At 39.7% G+C, this 16,122-nt stretch overlaps 1 protein-coding gene across 1 annotated transcript in view; it reads left to right on the top strand.

Annotated features, from left to right (window-relative positions):
* LOC141094121 (uncharacterized) overlaps positions 1-15,782 on the top strand; it is an 82,839-nt gene extending 67,057 nt beyond the window's left edge. The window contains exons 40-78 of the mRNA XM_073579859.1: positions 2,047-2,057; positions 2,298-2,512; positions 2,608-2,751; positions 2,844-3,000; positions 3,523-3,550; positions 4,580-4,694; positions 5,151-5,243; positions 5,552-5,615; positions 5,701-5,799; positions 5,942-6,045; positions 6,135-6,273; positions 6,779-6,897; positions 6,977-7,126; positions 7,204-7,374; positions 7,463-7,772; positions 7,860-7,930; positions 8,023-8,110; positions 8,186-8,303; positions 8,778-8,901; positions 8,987-9,123; positions 9,463-9,718; positions 9,803-10,045; positions 10,324-10,500; positions 10,920-11,065; positions 11,152-11,242; positions 11,339-11,728; positions 11,843-11,969; positions 12,060-12,178; positions 12,522-12,718; positions 13,060-13,243; positions 13,323-13,488; positions 13,654-14,087; positions 14,170-14,373; positions 14,467-14,592; positions 14,678-14,848; positions 14,942-15,046; positions 15,226-15,321; positions 15,406-15,537; positions 15,650-15,782. Of these exons, the coding sequence (XP_073435960.1) occupies positions 2,047-2,057; positions 2,298-2,512; positions 2,608-2,751; positions 2,844-3,000; positions 3,523-3,550; positions 4,580-4,694; positions 5,151-5,243; positions 5,552-5,615; positions 5,701-5,799; positions 5,942-6,045; positions 6,135-6,273; positions 6,779-6,897; positions 6,977-7,126; positions 7,204-7,374; positions 7,463-7,772; positions 7,860-7,930; positions 8,023-8,110; positions 8,186-8,303; positions 8,778-8,901; positions 8,987-9,123; positions 9,463-9,718; positions 9,803-10,045; positions 10,324-10,500; positions 10,920-11,065; positions 11,152-11,242; positions 11,339-11,728; positions 11,843-11,969; positions 12,060-12,178; positions 12,522-12,718; positions 13,060-13,243; positions 13,323-13,488; positions 13,654-14,087; positions 14,170-14,373; positions 14,467-14,592; positions 14,678-14,848; positions 14,942-15,046; positions 15,226-15,321; positions 15,406-15,537; positions 15,650-15,664 (5,836 nt within the window). The 3' untranslated portion in view covers positions 15,665-15,782. The remainder of the gene's footprint in view (positions 1-2,046; positions 2,058-2,297; positions 2,513-2,607; positions 2,752-2,843; positions 3,001-3,522; positions 3,551-4,579; positions 4,695-5,150; positions 5,244-5,551; positions 5,616-5,700; positions 5,800-5,941; positions 6,046-6,134; positions 6,274-6,778; positions 6,898-6,976; positions 7,127-7,203; positions 7,375-7,462; positions 7,773-7,859; positions 7,931-8,022; positions 8,111-8,185; positions 8,304-8,777; positions 8,902-8,986; positions 9,124-9,462; positions 9,719-9,802; positions 10,046-10,323; positions 10,501-10,919; positions 11,066-11,151; positions 11,243-11,338; positions 11,729-11,842; positions 11,970-12,059; positions 12,179-12,521; positions 12,719-13,059; positions 13,244-13,322; positions 13,489-13,653; positions 14,088-14,169; positions 14,374-14,466; positions 14,593-14,677; positions 14,849-14,941; positions 15,047-15,225; positions 15,322-15,405; positions 15,538-15,649) is intronic.
* Positions 15,783-16,122: the final 340 nt, after the last annotated feature.

Here is a 16,122-nt window from a genome sequence, read left to right as displayed (position 1 = left end):
TCCCATCTCCTCATCCTGTGCCCGTCTTCCCATCTCCTCATCCTGTGCCCGTCTTCCTCATCGTCCGTCTCCTCATCCTGTGCCCGTCTTCCCATCTCCTCATCCTGTGCCCGTCTTCCTCATCGTCCGTCTCCTCATCCTGTGCCCGTCTTCCCATCTCCTCATCCTGTGCCCGTCTTCCCATCTCCTCATCCTGTGCCCGTCTTCCCATCTCCTCATCCTGTGCCCGTGTTCCTCATCGTCCGTCTCCTCATCCTGTGCCCGTCTTCCCATCTCCTCATCCTGTGCCCGTCTTCCTCATCGTCCGTCTCCTCATCCTGTGCCCGTCTTCCCATCTCCTCATCCTGTGCCCGTCTTCCTCATCGTCCGTCTCCTCATCCTGTGCCCGTCTTCCCATCTCCTCATCCTGTGCCCGTCTTCCCATCTCCTCATCCTGTGCCCGTCTTCCCTGCCGCCGCCTCCTGTTTAAGTGCCTGTTTGCGGTCTGGAGAGCCGTCACCTGCACTGACTGTCCATCACTCCCTTCCATTAATGATTTGCCCATATGGTCTGTGTAAACTTCCAGCCAATTATATTTCACCAGGGTCGAAACAGACGAGAAATCGAAGCCTCAACACATTTTACAGCTGCGGCTGAGAATGATTTACCAAATATAGAGCATGAATGTGCTGGAGCAGCAGATGGGCACATATAAAAGTGGTGTGGATGGAGCTGGCGGCATCCTCCGGCTCTGCACCTAGAGGTAAGCACTGCGCCACACCGCCCCCTGTGGGCCACACCTGGACTACTATCCCCTGCATTACTTTTTTTTCCTCTGGATTCCATAATCTGTGAAAATATATTTCAGATTTTCTTGGAATTTGTTATTTTTCAGTGATTTCACAAAAAAGCAAAGTTAAGGCTTCATCGTCAGACCTGTCCGGAGGGGGCCCTTCTATAGGAACAATTTACAAGCAAAAAATAGTATCTATGTGTACATGTAGAATTATCTATGTGTACATCTAGAATTATCTATGTGTACATCTAGAATTATCTATATACATGTAGAATTATCTATATACAAGTAGAATTATCTATATACATGTAGAATTATCTATGTGTACATGTAGAATTATCTATATACATGTAGAATTATCTATATACATGTAGAATTATCTATGTGTACATGTAGAATTATCTATATACATGTAGAATTATCTTTGTGTACATCTAGAATTATCTATATACATGTAGAATTATCTATATACAAGTAGAATTATCTATATACATGTAGAATTATCTATGTGTATATGTAGAAATATCTATCTGTATGTAGAATTATCTATATATGTAGAAATATCTATGTTTATATGTAGAACTATCTATGCACATGTAGAAAGAGATATGTGTGTAGAATTATCTATATGTAGAAATATCTATCTGTACATGTAGAATTATCTCTGTATTTGTAGAATTATCTATATATGCAGAATTATCTGTGTATATGTAGAATTATCTATGCATGTGTAGAAATATCTATATGTAGATGTATCTATTTGTACATGTAGAATTATCTATGGGTATGTAGTATTATCTATGTGTATGAGTAGAAGTATGTATGCATATGTAGAAATATCTATGTATACGTAGAAATATCTGTCTGTATATGGAAAATTATCTATTTGTACATGTAAGTACAGGGAACTGCAGGACAGGGTTTGATACCTCAGTTGCTGACTTTGCAGCGTGCGACAGCTTACATCAGTTTGTCATCAGCTTCTGCACTCTGCATAGGCAGCAACCATAATAAAAAGTCAAGGTTATTAAACTGAGAAACTTTGTTATCTCAGTTGTTTCCTATGCAGAGGGTTATCATGACTACTGCGCTCTGCATAGGAACCTACCTGCTTTACCCATCTAGTCCAGTTGCATTACACTGGAGGTTGAACTCGATGGACTTGTGTTTTCTTTCAACTATAAACAATAAAAATCTAATATCCAAATATTTTCTAATTTTCCAGCTTCGTTTTCTTGTTACTTTGTGGTCTTCATTTTAACATCTTGAAGGAGTGCTAAAGGTGAGTAGATGCAAACAAAGGCATGGAAGTTGGTGGACCGTCATACCTGGGCCGTAGAGTGCCGTAATTCGGTACCACTTGATACAACTATTTCTAGAACTGTTCCTCAGATTGACATGGATCCAATTTGGATATTCCAAATCAGCTCAAGTCTAGACCATCAATATCAAAGTCCTGGACAACCCCATTAAAAAACTGCACATACGGTAATTATTATGTATTTTCTTCCTGGTCACACAGAAACCGCAACCATGAGTGGTGACGCAGAGATGGCCGTTTTTGGCGAGGCTGCCCAGTACCTCAGAAAAACTGAGAAGGAACGAATTGAGGCCCAAAATCGCCCCTTTGATGCCAAAACATCTTACTTTGTGATTGACCAAAAAGAGATGTACGTAAAAGGAGTCATCCAAAGCCGAGAAGGTGGTAAAGTGACCGTAAAGAAGGAAGACAACACCGTAAGTAATCACTGAAAGGGATGCCATTACATCGAAAGCAGTGGACCCTTGAGTGAACCATCACATCCTACCAACTGTCTATTTTTCCGGTGCAGACTGTAACAGTGAAGGAGGATGAAGTTTTCCCGATGAACCCACCAAAGTACGATAAGATTGAAGACATGGCCATGATGACCCACTTGAACGAACCCGCCGTCTTGTATAACCTCAAAGAGCGTTATGCAGCCTGGATGATCTACGTAAGCCTCATAAAAGTCCATGCTTGGTGAAAATTTTTTTTTTTTACAAAATTGTCTACACTTTTTTCCTTACTTTTTTGGTTCCTCTTTAGACCTATTCTGGGCTGTTTTGTGCAACAGTCAACCCCTACAAGTGGCTGCCTGTGTACAACCCCGAGGTGGTGGCTGGTTACAGAGGCAAGAAGCGTCAGGAGGCCCCACCTCACATCTTCTCCATCTCTGATAACGCCTATCAGTTCATGTTGACTGGTGAGTATTAACTATAAAGGTTCCCATACTCAGGTCATCAGAACCTGCAGACTTTGGTGATACTGGATGGACATCTCCCCAATGACACATGTTGAGGGTTAGGGAAGAATTCAGCAGTTAGATTTCAACCTATCCCATCCTTCAACCACTGTTTCAAGGTTTACTCCCGTCATGGGCGCATTTACCTATGTGTATGAGAAGGTCAGGAGAAATGCCGACTGGCCAACAGCTACTAAACGTATACGGGCAGTTTTACAAAAAATTTGAGGATTTCAACTTTAGTCAAGTGTCTATCATTTCGCATATTACTTTTATGACGTAAGTCAACTTTTATTGGGCTTTCGGATCAATCTCCGGTAGCTCAATCTCCAGTTCTTAGTGTTAGTCCAACTATTTTTGTATAGTCATTAAATGTATAAAATATTTATTTTGTTTGGGAATTTAGATCATGTTTAGGTTTTTGAGGTGATGTTACATCTATCTCCTTATAATAGATATTTATTTTCTTTCTCTGTATCTTAGATCGTGAAAACCAGTCTATCCTGATCACGTGAGTACAATCTCCATATCCTTAACTAGAACTGGTTATCTTGTGATCTCAAACCCAAAAATAAACCCATAATTTCCATCCTCAGAGGCTAAATATTTACCAATATTGATCATATAATTTGGCATCAGTTGGGTTTGACCAAAGTGTGACCCTTCAATGTACAATGAGATTGAACGCATGGCGATGATGACCAACTTGAGTGACAAGACGGGGACAGAACCACAGTATTATCAATCGTTCTGTTCACATCAGTTTGTATTGACCCATGTGAATGAGCCAGTAAACTAAGGCCAATCATCTTGTATGTAGTTGATCGGGGTTTGATGATGAGTCAAAATCAGCCAGTGTAAAATGAAGCATGCAAGACCTGGATAATAGAGAAACAAGGCAGAAGAAGAAACCTGTGATCTCAAACCCAAAAATAAATCTATAGATTTCATCACCAGAGGCAAAATATTTACCAATATTGACCATATCAAGAATCAATGTCTTCAAAATGTGGTCCTGGAGATGGATGTTATCCATACCATGGATGACAAGAAGAACAATCAAATCAATTTTGGAACAAATCAAGCCAAGCAAGATTCACCAACCTTCGACTTGCCTACTTTGGACACATCATACAAAGTGAGTAATAATCACTGGAGAAGGACATCATGGACGAAGAACAGAAGGAACAAGGCAATGAGGAAGACCAGCAACCCAATGGCTTGATACTATCAAGATAACAGTGGAGAGAGGCTGGACAGACATCTATCTGGGAAGATTTAGCGAATCCTGCTTTGAGCAGGGGGTTGGACCAGATGGCCCAGGAGGTCCCTTCCAACTCTACGATTCTATGATTCTATAAGACAATGGTGGACCTATCTAGGCTTGCACAAAACCGATCAAGTCGCCGTGGTTCGAGTTTGAGCCAAACGCAATTTAAAATAAATTAAAATGGAGGTTTAGGGTTGTATTAAGGAGATATTCTATAAATCAAGTACAAATATAATTGAACATGAAGCTAACCCTATTTGCATTCCATAGTGGAGAATCTGGTGCCGGGAAGACTGTGAACACGAAACGTGTCATCCAGTACTTTGCAACAATTGCGGTAGTTGGCGACACAAAGAAAAAAGAACAACCAGCTGGAAAGATACAGGTAATTAATTATCCCATCCTCTCCTATCAGTTAGTAAAACTTTGCAAACACCAAGACTTTTTCTCGTCTTCCTGAGTCGTTGGAAGTCACTGATTATAAATAATTTGCCATGATTTTTTAAATTGTGGCTTCATTACGATCCTTGATAAAGTCACTATTAAGAGTCTGACATGAAGAGGGATACCATAGAAGATTGGCGAGTATCTTTATTGATTTTTCACTTATCATATTAAACTATTGAAGGCATAGGGAAAAGCAGAAGCCTTAGAAGGCAATCTGTCGATCTTCACGCTACCCAGTATGGAAAGCTACACGCCTCTCTAGATTTTTGTAATATTAAAACCGGTTACTAAATACTACCCCAATTTTTCCTGCTTCATTTGATTCCCCTTTTAGAAGGTGTGGATGTAAACCATTACATAATAAAATAGAAAACTGTTTTATTAATCATTTTAGGGTACTCTGGAGGATCAAATCATCCAGGCCAATCCACTGCTTGAGGCCTTCGGCAATGCCAAGACTGTGAGGAATGACAACTCCTCCCGTTTTGTAAGTATAAGTTCGAAAGTAAGCAGCTGAAAGACACCATTGGTGTAAGCTTTTGTATCTTGGGAACAAAGGAACGGACATGGTGGAATTCAGCTTGTCCAATTCTTTTTTACCAGCATATGCCAATCGAACATAGGTAGACTAAATTCTAAATATTGCTTTGATCTGTTGATCCAGCTGTATGCCTCGAGTGTGGCCAACCTAATCATAACATGATCTTCTTTGAAACATCTTCTTAGGATGGTTACATTGTGCTCTTCCTGTAACTTGGAATATTTTAGAATCTCAATAAGGTTTTTTTGATTTAGGGTAAATTTATCAGAATCCATTTCGGCACTACAGGCAAGCTGGCCTCTGCTGACATTGAAACTTGTAAGTTTACCTGGCAAAGACAAATGTTTTAGATTTTCATGAACCTCAATAATTTCCTAACGGTTCCACCCTTTCACCATTTTAGATCTTCTGGAAAAATCCAGAGTTACATTCCAGCTGTCTGCAGAAAGGAGCTACCATATCTTCTACCAGATCATGTCCAACAAGAGACCAGAGCTGATCGGTAAGTTAATGACCACTATATGGTGATTTCCCCAAATCTCCAGTTCGTGGTGTACTGAACACTTAATCATATAGTCAGAGGAAATAATGTCAATGTCCATAAGCAAGATTTCCAGCTACAATTCATCCTTTTTCTTTTTCAGACATGCTTCTGATCACAACCAACCCATACGACTTCCCGTTTGTGAGCCAAGGTGAGATCACAGTGCCCAGCATCGATGACCAAGAGGAGTTGATGGCCACAGATGTAAGTGTTTAGAAATGTCTAATCACATATGCACACTGGGTAATCTATATGATATATCACTACAGAAATGCACTGTCTCTCGTTAACAGAGCGCCATTGACATCCTGGGGTTCAATCCAGATGAAAAGGTCGGTATCTACAAAATGACTGGTGCGGTCATGCACTACGGCAACATGAAGTTCAAGCAGAAGCAAAGAGAAGAGCAGGCTGAGCCCGACGGCACAGAAGGTAAGAAGTGGGGGATATTTAGCCTACGATTTCCGGTTATGACAAGGTTAGAGTAGAATTAGGTGGTCTTCATGCCAGACTATAGCCCATTGCTAGAATTTTCGGTAATATTTTCAATATAATATTTAAGAACTACCATAATATTTTGCAGTCCTCCTGAGATAAAGGTGGAGAGTTAATAGTTAAGCTGGGCATTCAGCTCTGGCAACAGCTGGGCAACCCAACTACCTCAAATGCATTCATGCATGGCTTGGCTAAGCATGGAGATTGGAATGAGCCACTTCCAGACATTTCTGTCACTGAGATCAAAGGGATTGTACGTTTTTAGATCCAACAACCCGATTTAAGAAGAATCAAGAGGCTCCCATACACATTAGATGGCCCGCAAACCTTGCTAAAATTAGTCAACATTCATCTAATGTCTTTGCGCTCCTTTAAAGTAAGCAAATGCATGCTTAGCGACACTCAAATTGGTGTATCTCCAAGGGTTTCATGTGTCTTATAGTGGCTGACAAGGTTGGCTATCTGATGGGTCTGAACTCAGCTGATCTCCTAAAAGCTTTGTGTTACCCAAGAGTCAAAGTCGGAAATGAATTTGTGACCAAAGGTCAAACAGTGCAACAGGTAAGTCCTGGCATTTTCGTACAATCTATCGCCTATGGAAAATGTTCAAAAAACTGACTTGGTTATCATTCTCATCTAGGTGAACAACTCAGTGGGTGCCCTGGCCAAGTCCGTCTTTGAGAAGATGTTCTTGTGGATGGTCATCCGTATCAATCAGCAGCTGGACACCAAGCAGCCAAGACAGCACTTCATCGGTGTCTTGGATATTGCTGGCTTTGAGATCTTTGATGTATGTATTCTGACTTCACGTGACAAACTGAACAAATGTAAAACTAATATAACAATTAATATTGAGAAATATTTTAGTTCAACAGCTTGGAACAACTTTGCATCAACTTCACCAACGAGAAGCTGCAGCAGTTCTTCAACCACCATATGTTTGTCCTGGAGCAAGAGGAGTACAAGAAGGAAGGAATCGAGTGGGAGTTCATCGACTTCGGCATGGACTTGGCTGCCTGCATTGAGCTGATTGAGAAGGTATACGATGCAAAATACAAAAAAAAATATATTAACATGCAAGTGATATGAGTACAATATTGCTAAATATTTTTTCATCTTTCATTAGCCAATGGGCATCTTCTCCATCCTGGAAGAGGAGTGCATGTTCCCCAAGGCCACCGACACTTCCTTCAAGAACAAGCTGTACGATCAACATCTCGGCAAAACCAACAACTTCCAGAAGCCTAAGCCAGCCAAAGGCAAAGCTGAGGCTCACTTCTCCCTGGTCCACTACGCTGGAACTGTGGACTACAACATCTCTGGCTGGCTCGACAAGAACAAGGACCCACTGAATGAGACTGTCATTGGGCTCTACCAGAAGTCTTCAGTGAAGCTTCTCTCTTTCCTGTATTCTTCATATGCTTCTGCAGAAGCAGGTATATCTAACACACAACTACTGTAGGCAACATATCTAATATCAAAACCACAAAATAAAACACAGCTAAATCATATTTTTTTTTTAGAAGGTGGCGGAGGCAAGAAAGGTGCTAAGAAGAAGGGTTCCTCCTTCCAGACTGTGTCTGCTCTTTTCAGGGTAAATATAGATGTTTTCTATACAAATCTTTATTGATATGTGGTTTTACTTGATACTGGATTTTCTCATGTATATAATTCATACACTTAAAGGAAAATCTGAACAAGCTGATGACCAACTTGAGAAGCACCCACCCCCACTTTGTACGTTGTCTGATCCCCAATGAAACCAAGACTCCAGGTTGGATTTTTTTCATTTTTTGTTAGGAATCGCTGCTTCTTTATTGAATATCTACAAGCTCTTTTGTCTTTGTAGGTGCTATGGATCATCACTTGGTCATGCACCAGCTCAGATGTAATGGTGTGCTTGAAGGCATCAGAATTTGCAGGAAAGGATTTCCCAGCAGAATCCTCTATGCCGATTTCAAACAACGGTATGGATTATAGACGATCTGTCAGTAGGATCGTCCCTCCTAAGCTGTCTATATGGGCATGTTGGTCATAGAAAGTTGAATAAAGTGATACCTTGATATAAGCGATTTGATGTTTTAATCCATTTTTTTATATGTAAATGAGCTGTTAAGATCTATGGGCTGGCCATAGATCTCCCTGAAACTCCGCCTCCACAGGGTATTTTAAATTGAAGGGGAGCCCATAAATGTTAACGGCTCATTTACATATAGAAAAAAACATGGATTTCTATGGAATAAGACATTAGATCATATATATACTGTATATCATTTTATTCAACTTTCTGTGACCTACATGTCCATATAGGCGGTTTAGGAAGGAGGTTGATCCTACTGACAGATTCCCTTTAAATATTTTCCCCGACTGATATTTGCCATACAAATTGGAAGTAATGAGTAGAAATTAACTTCAATCAAACAATTTATACCATGTTTCAGCTACAAGGTTCTGAACGCCAGCGCTATTCCAGAAGGGCAATTCATTGACAGCAAGAAGGCTTCTGAGAAGCTTCTTGGATCTATTGACATTGACCACACACAATACAAATTTGGACACACCAAGGTATTCTTTTTTTATTATATATTTTAACATTATGGAGGTTTGTCTTAGAAATACTTCATTTTATGTTAATTTCTGTGGCTTATAGGTCTTCTTCAAGGCTGGCTTGTTGGGTACCCTTGAGGAGATGCGAGATGACAAGTTGGCACAACTGATCACTCGTACGCAGGCTATCTGCAGAGGTTACCTCATGAGAGTTGAGTTCCAGAAGATGATGGAGAGGAGGTACTGTAGTTTAGAATTTTGGTAATGCTGATGATTTTGCCAGGATTGACCTATAATTGACTTTCTGACTCAACAGCCGATGTAAGGAAAGAAGTTTGGAGCATTTGGAGTAAAAATGCACCATTCAACAGATCTAAGGGGCATAAGCCTCCACCAGAGTTTTCTGGCAGTAGCTTCTCCATTTCTCATTTGAGAACACGTTTGCTTGGCCAAGCCAATTGTGCATGTATATAGGAGAGTCGAAAGGGAAAGCTGTCTAATATGTTTGGCCAGTCTTAGAATAATACAATTCTTCTTTCAATGGACTATGACTGTGATATAAATATGCTTTATTTCCAGAGAGTCTATCTTCTGCATTCAGTACAACATCCGAGCTTTCATGAATGTCAAAACTTGGCCATGGATGAAACTTTATTTCAAGATCAAACCTCTCCTGAAGAGCGCCGAATCTGAGAAAGAGATGGCCAACATGAAAGAGGAGTTCGAGAAGACAAAGGAAGCTCTTGCTAAGTCAGAAGCAAAGAGAAAGGAGCTAGAGGAGAAAATGGTCTCCATTCTCCAGGAGAAAAATGACCTCCAGCTCCAAGTGGCATCTGTAAGTCATTAATCTTCTATATCTATTTTCCAATGAGTTTGGGAAGAGTTACGTTTAATTTGGTTCCTTTAATTCATTTCATAGGAATCAGAGGGTCTGGCAGATGCAGAGGAAAGATGTGAAGGTCTCATCAAAGCCAAGATTCAACTGGAAGCCAAAATCAAAGAGATTAATGAGAGACTAGAAGATGAAGAAGAATCTAATGCTGAACTGACTGCCAAGAAGAGAAAACTAGAGGATGAATGCTCTGAACTGAAAAAGGACATTGATGACTTGGAGCTAACATTGGCCAAAGTAGAGAAGGAGAAACATGCCACAGAGAATAAGGTATTCTATCACAGTCAACCAGTACTGTACCCTATACTGATGAGATGAATGTACCCTTGATAAGACTGTCTATAGATGTCTTGTGTGTTGTTGGGTTAATACCATGTTTCAAGGTTCTTTTATGGATTTGACATTGGATGTAGGGTTTTCTTAATTCTGGAGAAGAAATAATTTACAAGCACCTGTGCTCTAAGGCACAGAGAAAAAGTTGTCGAAATAGGATAACCCAGTTACCATGGACCTATTGTTTAATAGCTTCAAATGTTTCCAATGCACAGGTGAAAAATCTCACAGAAGAGATGGCAGTTCTAGATGAAAACATCGCTAAGCTAACCAAGGAGAAGAAAGCTCTCCAGGAAGCTCACCAGCAAACCCTGGATGATTTACAAGCTGAGGAGGACAAAGTCAACACCCTAACAAAGGCCAAAACCAAGCTGGAGCAGCAAGTGGACGATGTGAGTAGAATGAACTCATGTTATATAAAATATTAAAGGTCATAATCTTTTCAGTGTTTAGTTTTCGAATTATTGGACAGTTTACACCAGTCTTTGATACGAGCTAAGAACCAAAATTTTGGATTTTGGGTAAAAACATGCAAAAAAATTGCAATCTGTTTTACATTTTTGTACCATGTTTACGAAAAGTTGGACATAGTACCAACTGGGCATGGCCAAAAACTTTTAGAATATGTTGATTTAAATCTACACCTGTTCATAAAAAGTGTTGAATTCACTTTCTGACATTAGGAAATTTTAGAATTGCACCAAATTTATTATGAGCGTTTAAAAAAAATTGGCCCAATTTACTCTGATGATTTTCTTTTTTAAGACTTCTATAAAACGTCGTTCTTAATAAAATATTCCATTTATTGTAGCTTGAAGGTTCTCTAGAGCAAGAGAAGAAGCTTCGCATGGACATGGAAAGGGCTAAGAGGAAGCTGGAAGGTGACTTGAAGTTGGCTCAAGAGTCTACAATGGACTTGGAAAATGATAAACAACAGCTGGATGAAAAAGTTAAAAAGTGAGATACAAAAATAATGCTAGTCAGAAATGGATCATAGACCGGATTCAATATAATAAATGTATTTTATTTTTCCCTCAATAAAGGAAGGAGTTTGAAATCAGTCAGCTCCAGAGTAAGATTGAGGATGAACAGGCACTTGGTGCTCAGCTACAAAAGAAGATTAAGGAGCTTCAGGTACAATCTTGAATGTGACCAATTTTCTCTGAATGTGACCAAGATTCATATTTTTACATCTCTTCACCACTTGCTTTGTATTCAAATAAAAAATAGGCTCGTATTGAGGAACTTGAAGAAGAAATTGAGGCAGAACGTGCAGCTCGTGCTAAGGCTGAGAAGCAGCGTTCCGACCTCTCAAGAGAGCTTGAGGAGATCAGCGAGCGCCTGGAAGAAGCTGGTGGTGCAACTTCTGCTCAGATTGAGATGAACAAGAAGCGTGAGGCCGAATTCCAGAAGATGCGACGTGACCTGGAAGAAGCCACCTTACAACATGAAGCTACTGCTGCCGCTCTCCGTAAGAAGCATGCCGATAGCATGGCTGAGTTTGGAGAACAAATTGATAATCTACAACGGGTCAAACAGAAACTGGAAAAAGAGAAGAGTGAACTCAAGATGGAGATTGATGACCTCGCCAGCAACATGGAATCTGTCTCTAAATCCAAGGTAAGTACATGTTCACATGGTGATTTAGATGACTTGCTTAGCAACTCATATCTGTTGTTATTTTGGTTTATCCGACTGAAAATCCATGAATTTTTCATTTTTTTTCTGTACAAGGCCAACTTTGAGAAAATGTGCAGAACCATTGAGGACCAATACAGTGAAATTAAAACTAAAGAAGAAGAACACCTTAGAATAATCAATGATCTTAATGCACAGAAAGCTCGTCTTCAAACAGAGAACGGTAAAAATCTACGGAAAACTAAACGCTTTACCAATTTCGGAAAGGTTATGCCGAATGTACCAACTGCATGCCGTTAATTTATCCATTAAGGTGAATCCAGTCGCCAGCTTGAGGAGAAAGAATCACTCATTTCTCAGCTCTCCAGAGGGAAACAAGCTTTCACGCAACAAATTGAGGAGCTGAAGAGGCAACTTGAAGAGGAAACTAAGGTACAGGGCACTTTGATTCTACTTGTTCTCTTTGTTTCTACACTTCAATGTACATGTTGGTGGTTGTGTAGGGCAGAGTTGTGCCCAAGGATGACAGTCACCATCCAGCACTAATGCCCAGGATCAGAGAAGTCTCTATGAATTCCCCTGTAATAAAACAATTTTTATTAAAAAAGGCTAACACAAATATTTACCAAAAAATGTAAAAAAAGGTCTTGAATAATTATATAGCCTTAAAAATAAAAAAAAAAGTCGTGGCCGACTGACAGAAAATATGGAGGCAGTAACAAAAAGTTATAATCTAATCACATTTTAATGATGGTCTTTGTTATTATTTTTAAAGGCCAAGAATGCCCTGGCTCACGGTCTGCAGTCTGCCCGCCATGACTGTGATCTACTCCGGGAGCAATATGAAGAGGAACAGGAAGCCAAAGGAGAACTTCAACGTTCCCTCTCTAAGGCAAACAGTGAGGTTTCACAATGGAGAACAAAATATGAGACAGATGCCATCCAGCGCACAGAAGAACTGGAAGAAGCTAAGTAGGTTCCATCATGAATTTTACAATTCAAAAAACTGGAATATTGAGATGCTTTCAAAATAATTCATCTGAGACATCTGTTGTCAGGTCTAGGATAAAACATGGTCATATTTGACTGTATTTGACCATGTGTCGGATTCCCAAATGGTTGTTTCTTGACACATTTTTCGACACTTCTATAACAACCATCACTCCCAGCCATCTATTTGGTCTTTTCAGAATATTAGAATATTTATGGCCTTTTTTAACAATTGTACCTGTTGAAATGTGTATGACTGTTCAGCAGAATGTTCATTGCCAAGTGTTCCACCATCAACCATCTTCCATCGAATTGTATCACAGGAAGAAGCTTGCTCAACGTCTCCAGGAAGCTGAGGAACAGATTGAGGCTGTCAATTCAAAATGTGGCTCTCTTGAGAAGACCAAGCAAAGACTTCAAGGTGAAGTTGAGGATCTGATGGTGGATGTAGAACGTTCAAATGCAGCATGTGCTGCCCTGGATAAGAAGCAGAAGAACTTTGACAAGGTTTGTACTCAACGTTGGTCGCTGTATTTGAGTGATTATTGTGCAATTCCTTTGCATAATTCATATTTTTGATGTCCAGGTGCTGGCAGAATGGAAACAGAAATATGAGGAAACTCAGGCTGAATTAGAGGCTTCCCAAAAAGAGTCTAGGTCACTTAGCACTGAGATCTTCAAGATGAAGAACTCATATGAAGAGGCATTAGACCAGCTCGAGACTCTTAGGAGGGAAAACAAGAACCTCCAACGTAAGTAACCAGCCTAATGAGTGTGGCAAGATGGCATATAAATGTTTGTCTTCCCAGGAATCTAGCACCTAGCCATTTTATGGATGTCTTCAAGATGGCATAAGTCCGTGGTTTCTTTCATTCTTTTTCATTATTATTATTATCATTATTATTTTTTTTAAACAGAGGAGATCTCAGACCTGACAGAACAAATTGCAGAATCAGGAAAAACAATTCATGAACTGGAAAAGGCCAAGAAAACGATAGAACAGGAGAAGTCTGAACTTCAGTCATCCTTGGAAGAAGCTGAGGCTTCACTAGAGCATGAAGAAGCTAAGATTCTCAGGGTGCAGCTTGAGCTGACACAAGTCAAATCTGAAATTGAAAGAAAGATTGCAGAGAAAGATGAAGAGATTGAGCAAATCAAGAGAAATAGCCAGAGAGCCTTGGAATCCATGCAAAGCACTTTGGATGCTGAGATCAGAAGCAGGAATGATGCTCTGAGACTGAAGAAGAAGATGGAAGGAGACCTTAATGAAATGGAGATCCAATTAAGCCATGCCAACCGCCAAGCTGCAGAGGCCCAGAAACAACTCAGAAACGTACAGGGACAACTGAAAGTAAGATATTTCAAGATGGCTGTGACTAGGATTTAGGACAAGATGTCCAACCTGGTAATGTAATAAATGATTTCCTACTTAGGATGCCCAACTACACCTTGATGACGCAATTAGAGCTAATGAAGACTTAAAGGAACAGCTTGCTATTTCTGAAAGGAGAAACAACCTCATGAATGCAGAAATTGAAGAGATGAGGTCCGCCCTAGAACAGACAGAACGTGCACGCAAGGTGGCAGAACAGGAGCTTCTCGATGTCACCGAGCGTGTCCAGCTGCTTCACTCCCAGGTGAAAAAGATTTTGTGTCTTCTTAGAAATTTCTTAATAATTGTAAAAAAAAAAAATATTAAAATTGTAATAAAATGGTCTTTACCGCAACAGAACACAAGCCTTATAAACACAAAGAAGAAGCTGGAAACTGATGTCTCTCAGCTGCAAACTGAAGTAGAAGAAGCCATCCAAGAATCTAGGAATGCAGAAGACAAAGCTAAGAAGGCCATCACAGATGTAAATTTCCATAAACCATTGAACAATGTAATTGAAACAAAAAAAAATATGATATGTATTAATTATTCTTTTTTAACTTTATCAGGCTGCCATGATGGCTGAAGAACTAAAGAAGGAACAGGACACCAGCGCTCACCTTGAACGGATGAAGAAGAACCTTGAGCAGTCAGTGAAGGACCTTCAACTCCGTCTTGATGAAGCTGAGCAGCTGGCTATGAAAGGTGGCAAGAAGCAATTGCAGAAACTTGAGGCCAGGGTAAGTCCATATTTTTTAAAATTCTATGGTAAAGGCAAAATAAAAATATATCAACCAAAACAGAACTTTTATAATACTTGTAATCTATTACAGGTGCGTGAACTTGAAAGCGAGCTAGATGCAGAACAGAGGAGGGGCTCTGATGCCATCAAGGGTGTGCGCAAATTCGAGAGAAGAGTCAAGGAACTTAGCTACCAGGTGTGTCAATCTCACTTTGTTTTCCAGGGATTTCCTAAATTCAAATGGAACATTAATAAAAGGTTCCCAAAACTGAATAAACATTTACAGAATTTACTTTGCTCGAAGTTTCCAGAGAAGGTAGAAATAAGCAGTGGAAATTCATTCTTAAAAAAAGTTTTTCCTCTTTCATTTCACAGTCTGAAGAGGACAAGAAGAACATTTTAAGGCTTCAGGACTTAGTCGACAAGCTACAACTCAAAGTCAAAGCTTACAAGAGACAAGCAGAAGACATTGTAAGTACAACATAAACCATCCAAAGACACACAAAATAAGAAGAAAAAACTTTCTCTAAAAAAAAACCAATCTTAATATTTTAGGAGGAACAAGCCAACGTTCACCTGTCTAGGTTCAGGAAGACTCAACACGAGCTGGAAGAGGCCGAGGAACGTGCTGACATTGCAGAATCCCAGGTCAACAAACTACGAGCCAAGAGTCGTGACATCGGCAAGGTAGGTCTTAAGATGGTCTCAAACATTCATTAGGCGGAGAGTTATCCCAGGATTTCTTATTTACACCTATCAAAAGTGCTGAAATTAATACTTATTTTATTTTTTTTTCTAGAAAGCAGAAGAGTAAAGACGACGTCCCGTATTTTACAGAAGACGTCCATATAATATGGGCCCTGCTGTAAAGCTCCTATGTATTTAAATCTGTATGTTTAGCTCTAGGTGCAAATAAATCTGTAAAAAAAAAATTTGCCTCTGTGATTGATGAATACATACTCAGGGGTGGGGTCTAGTGGTCACCTATCTATAATTTGTGGCAGGTTTAGGGTCCGATTGCCAATTGCTTTCTTCCAGCTTTAGTTTATGCTTTGTATTTACAGGATCTGTATTCTTACAGGTATTATAGATATTAAATTTAATTCTATCAGAAGTCAGTGATTGGTGCAGACATACTCGGGGGTGGGGTCTAGTGGTCATTTACGTATAATTTGTAATTTTATATCATTCGTATGATATCTATCAAATTTAGTTTTTGCTTTGTATTTACAAGATCTGTATTTTTTTAAAGGTATTACAGATACTGAATTA

The sequence above is a fragment of the Dendrobates tinctorius genome, unplaced genomic scaffold (genome assembly GCF_039654945.1).
Source record: "Dendrobates tinctorius isolate UK_male_01 unplaced genomic scaffold, ASM3965494v1 ptg000063l, whole genome shotgun sequence".
Classification (NCBI taxonomy): domain Eukaryota; kingdom Metazoa; phylum Chordata; class Amphibia; order Anura; family Dendrobatidae; genus Dendrobates; species Dendrobates tinctorius.
The sequence above is the reverse complement of the archived record's forward strand: the minus strand, read 5'-3'. Positions and strand labels throughout refer to the sequence as shown.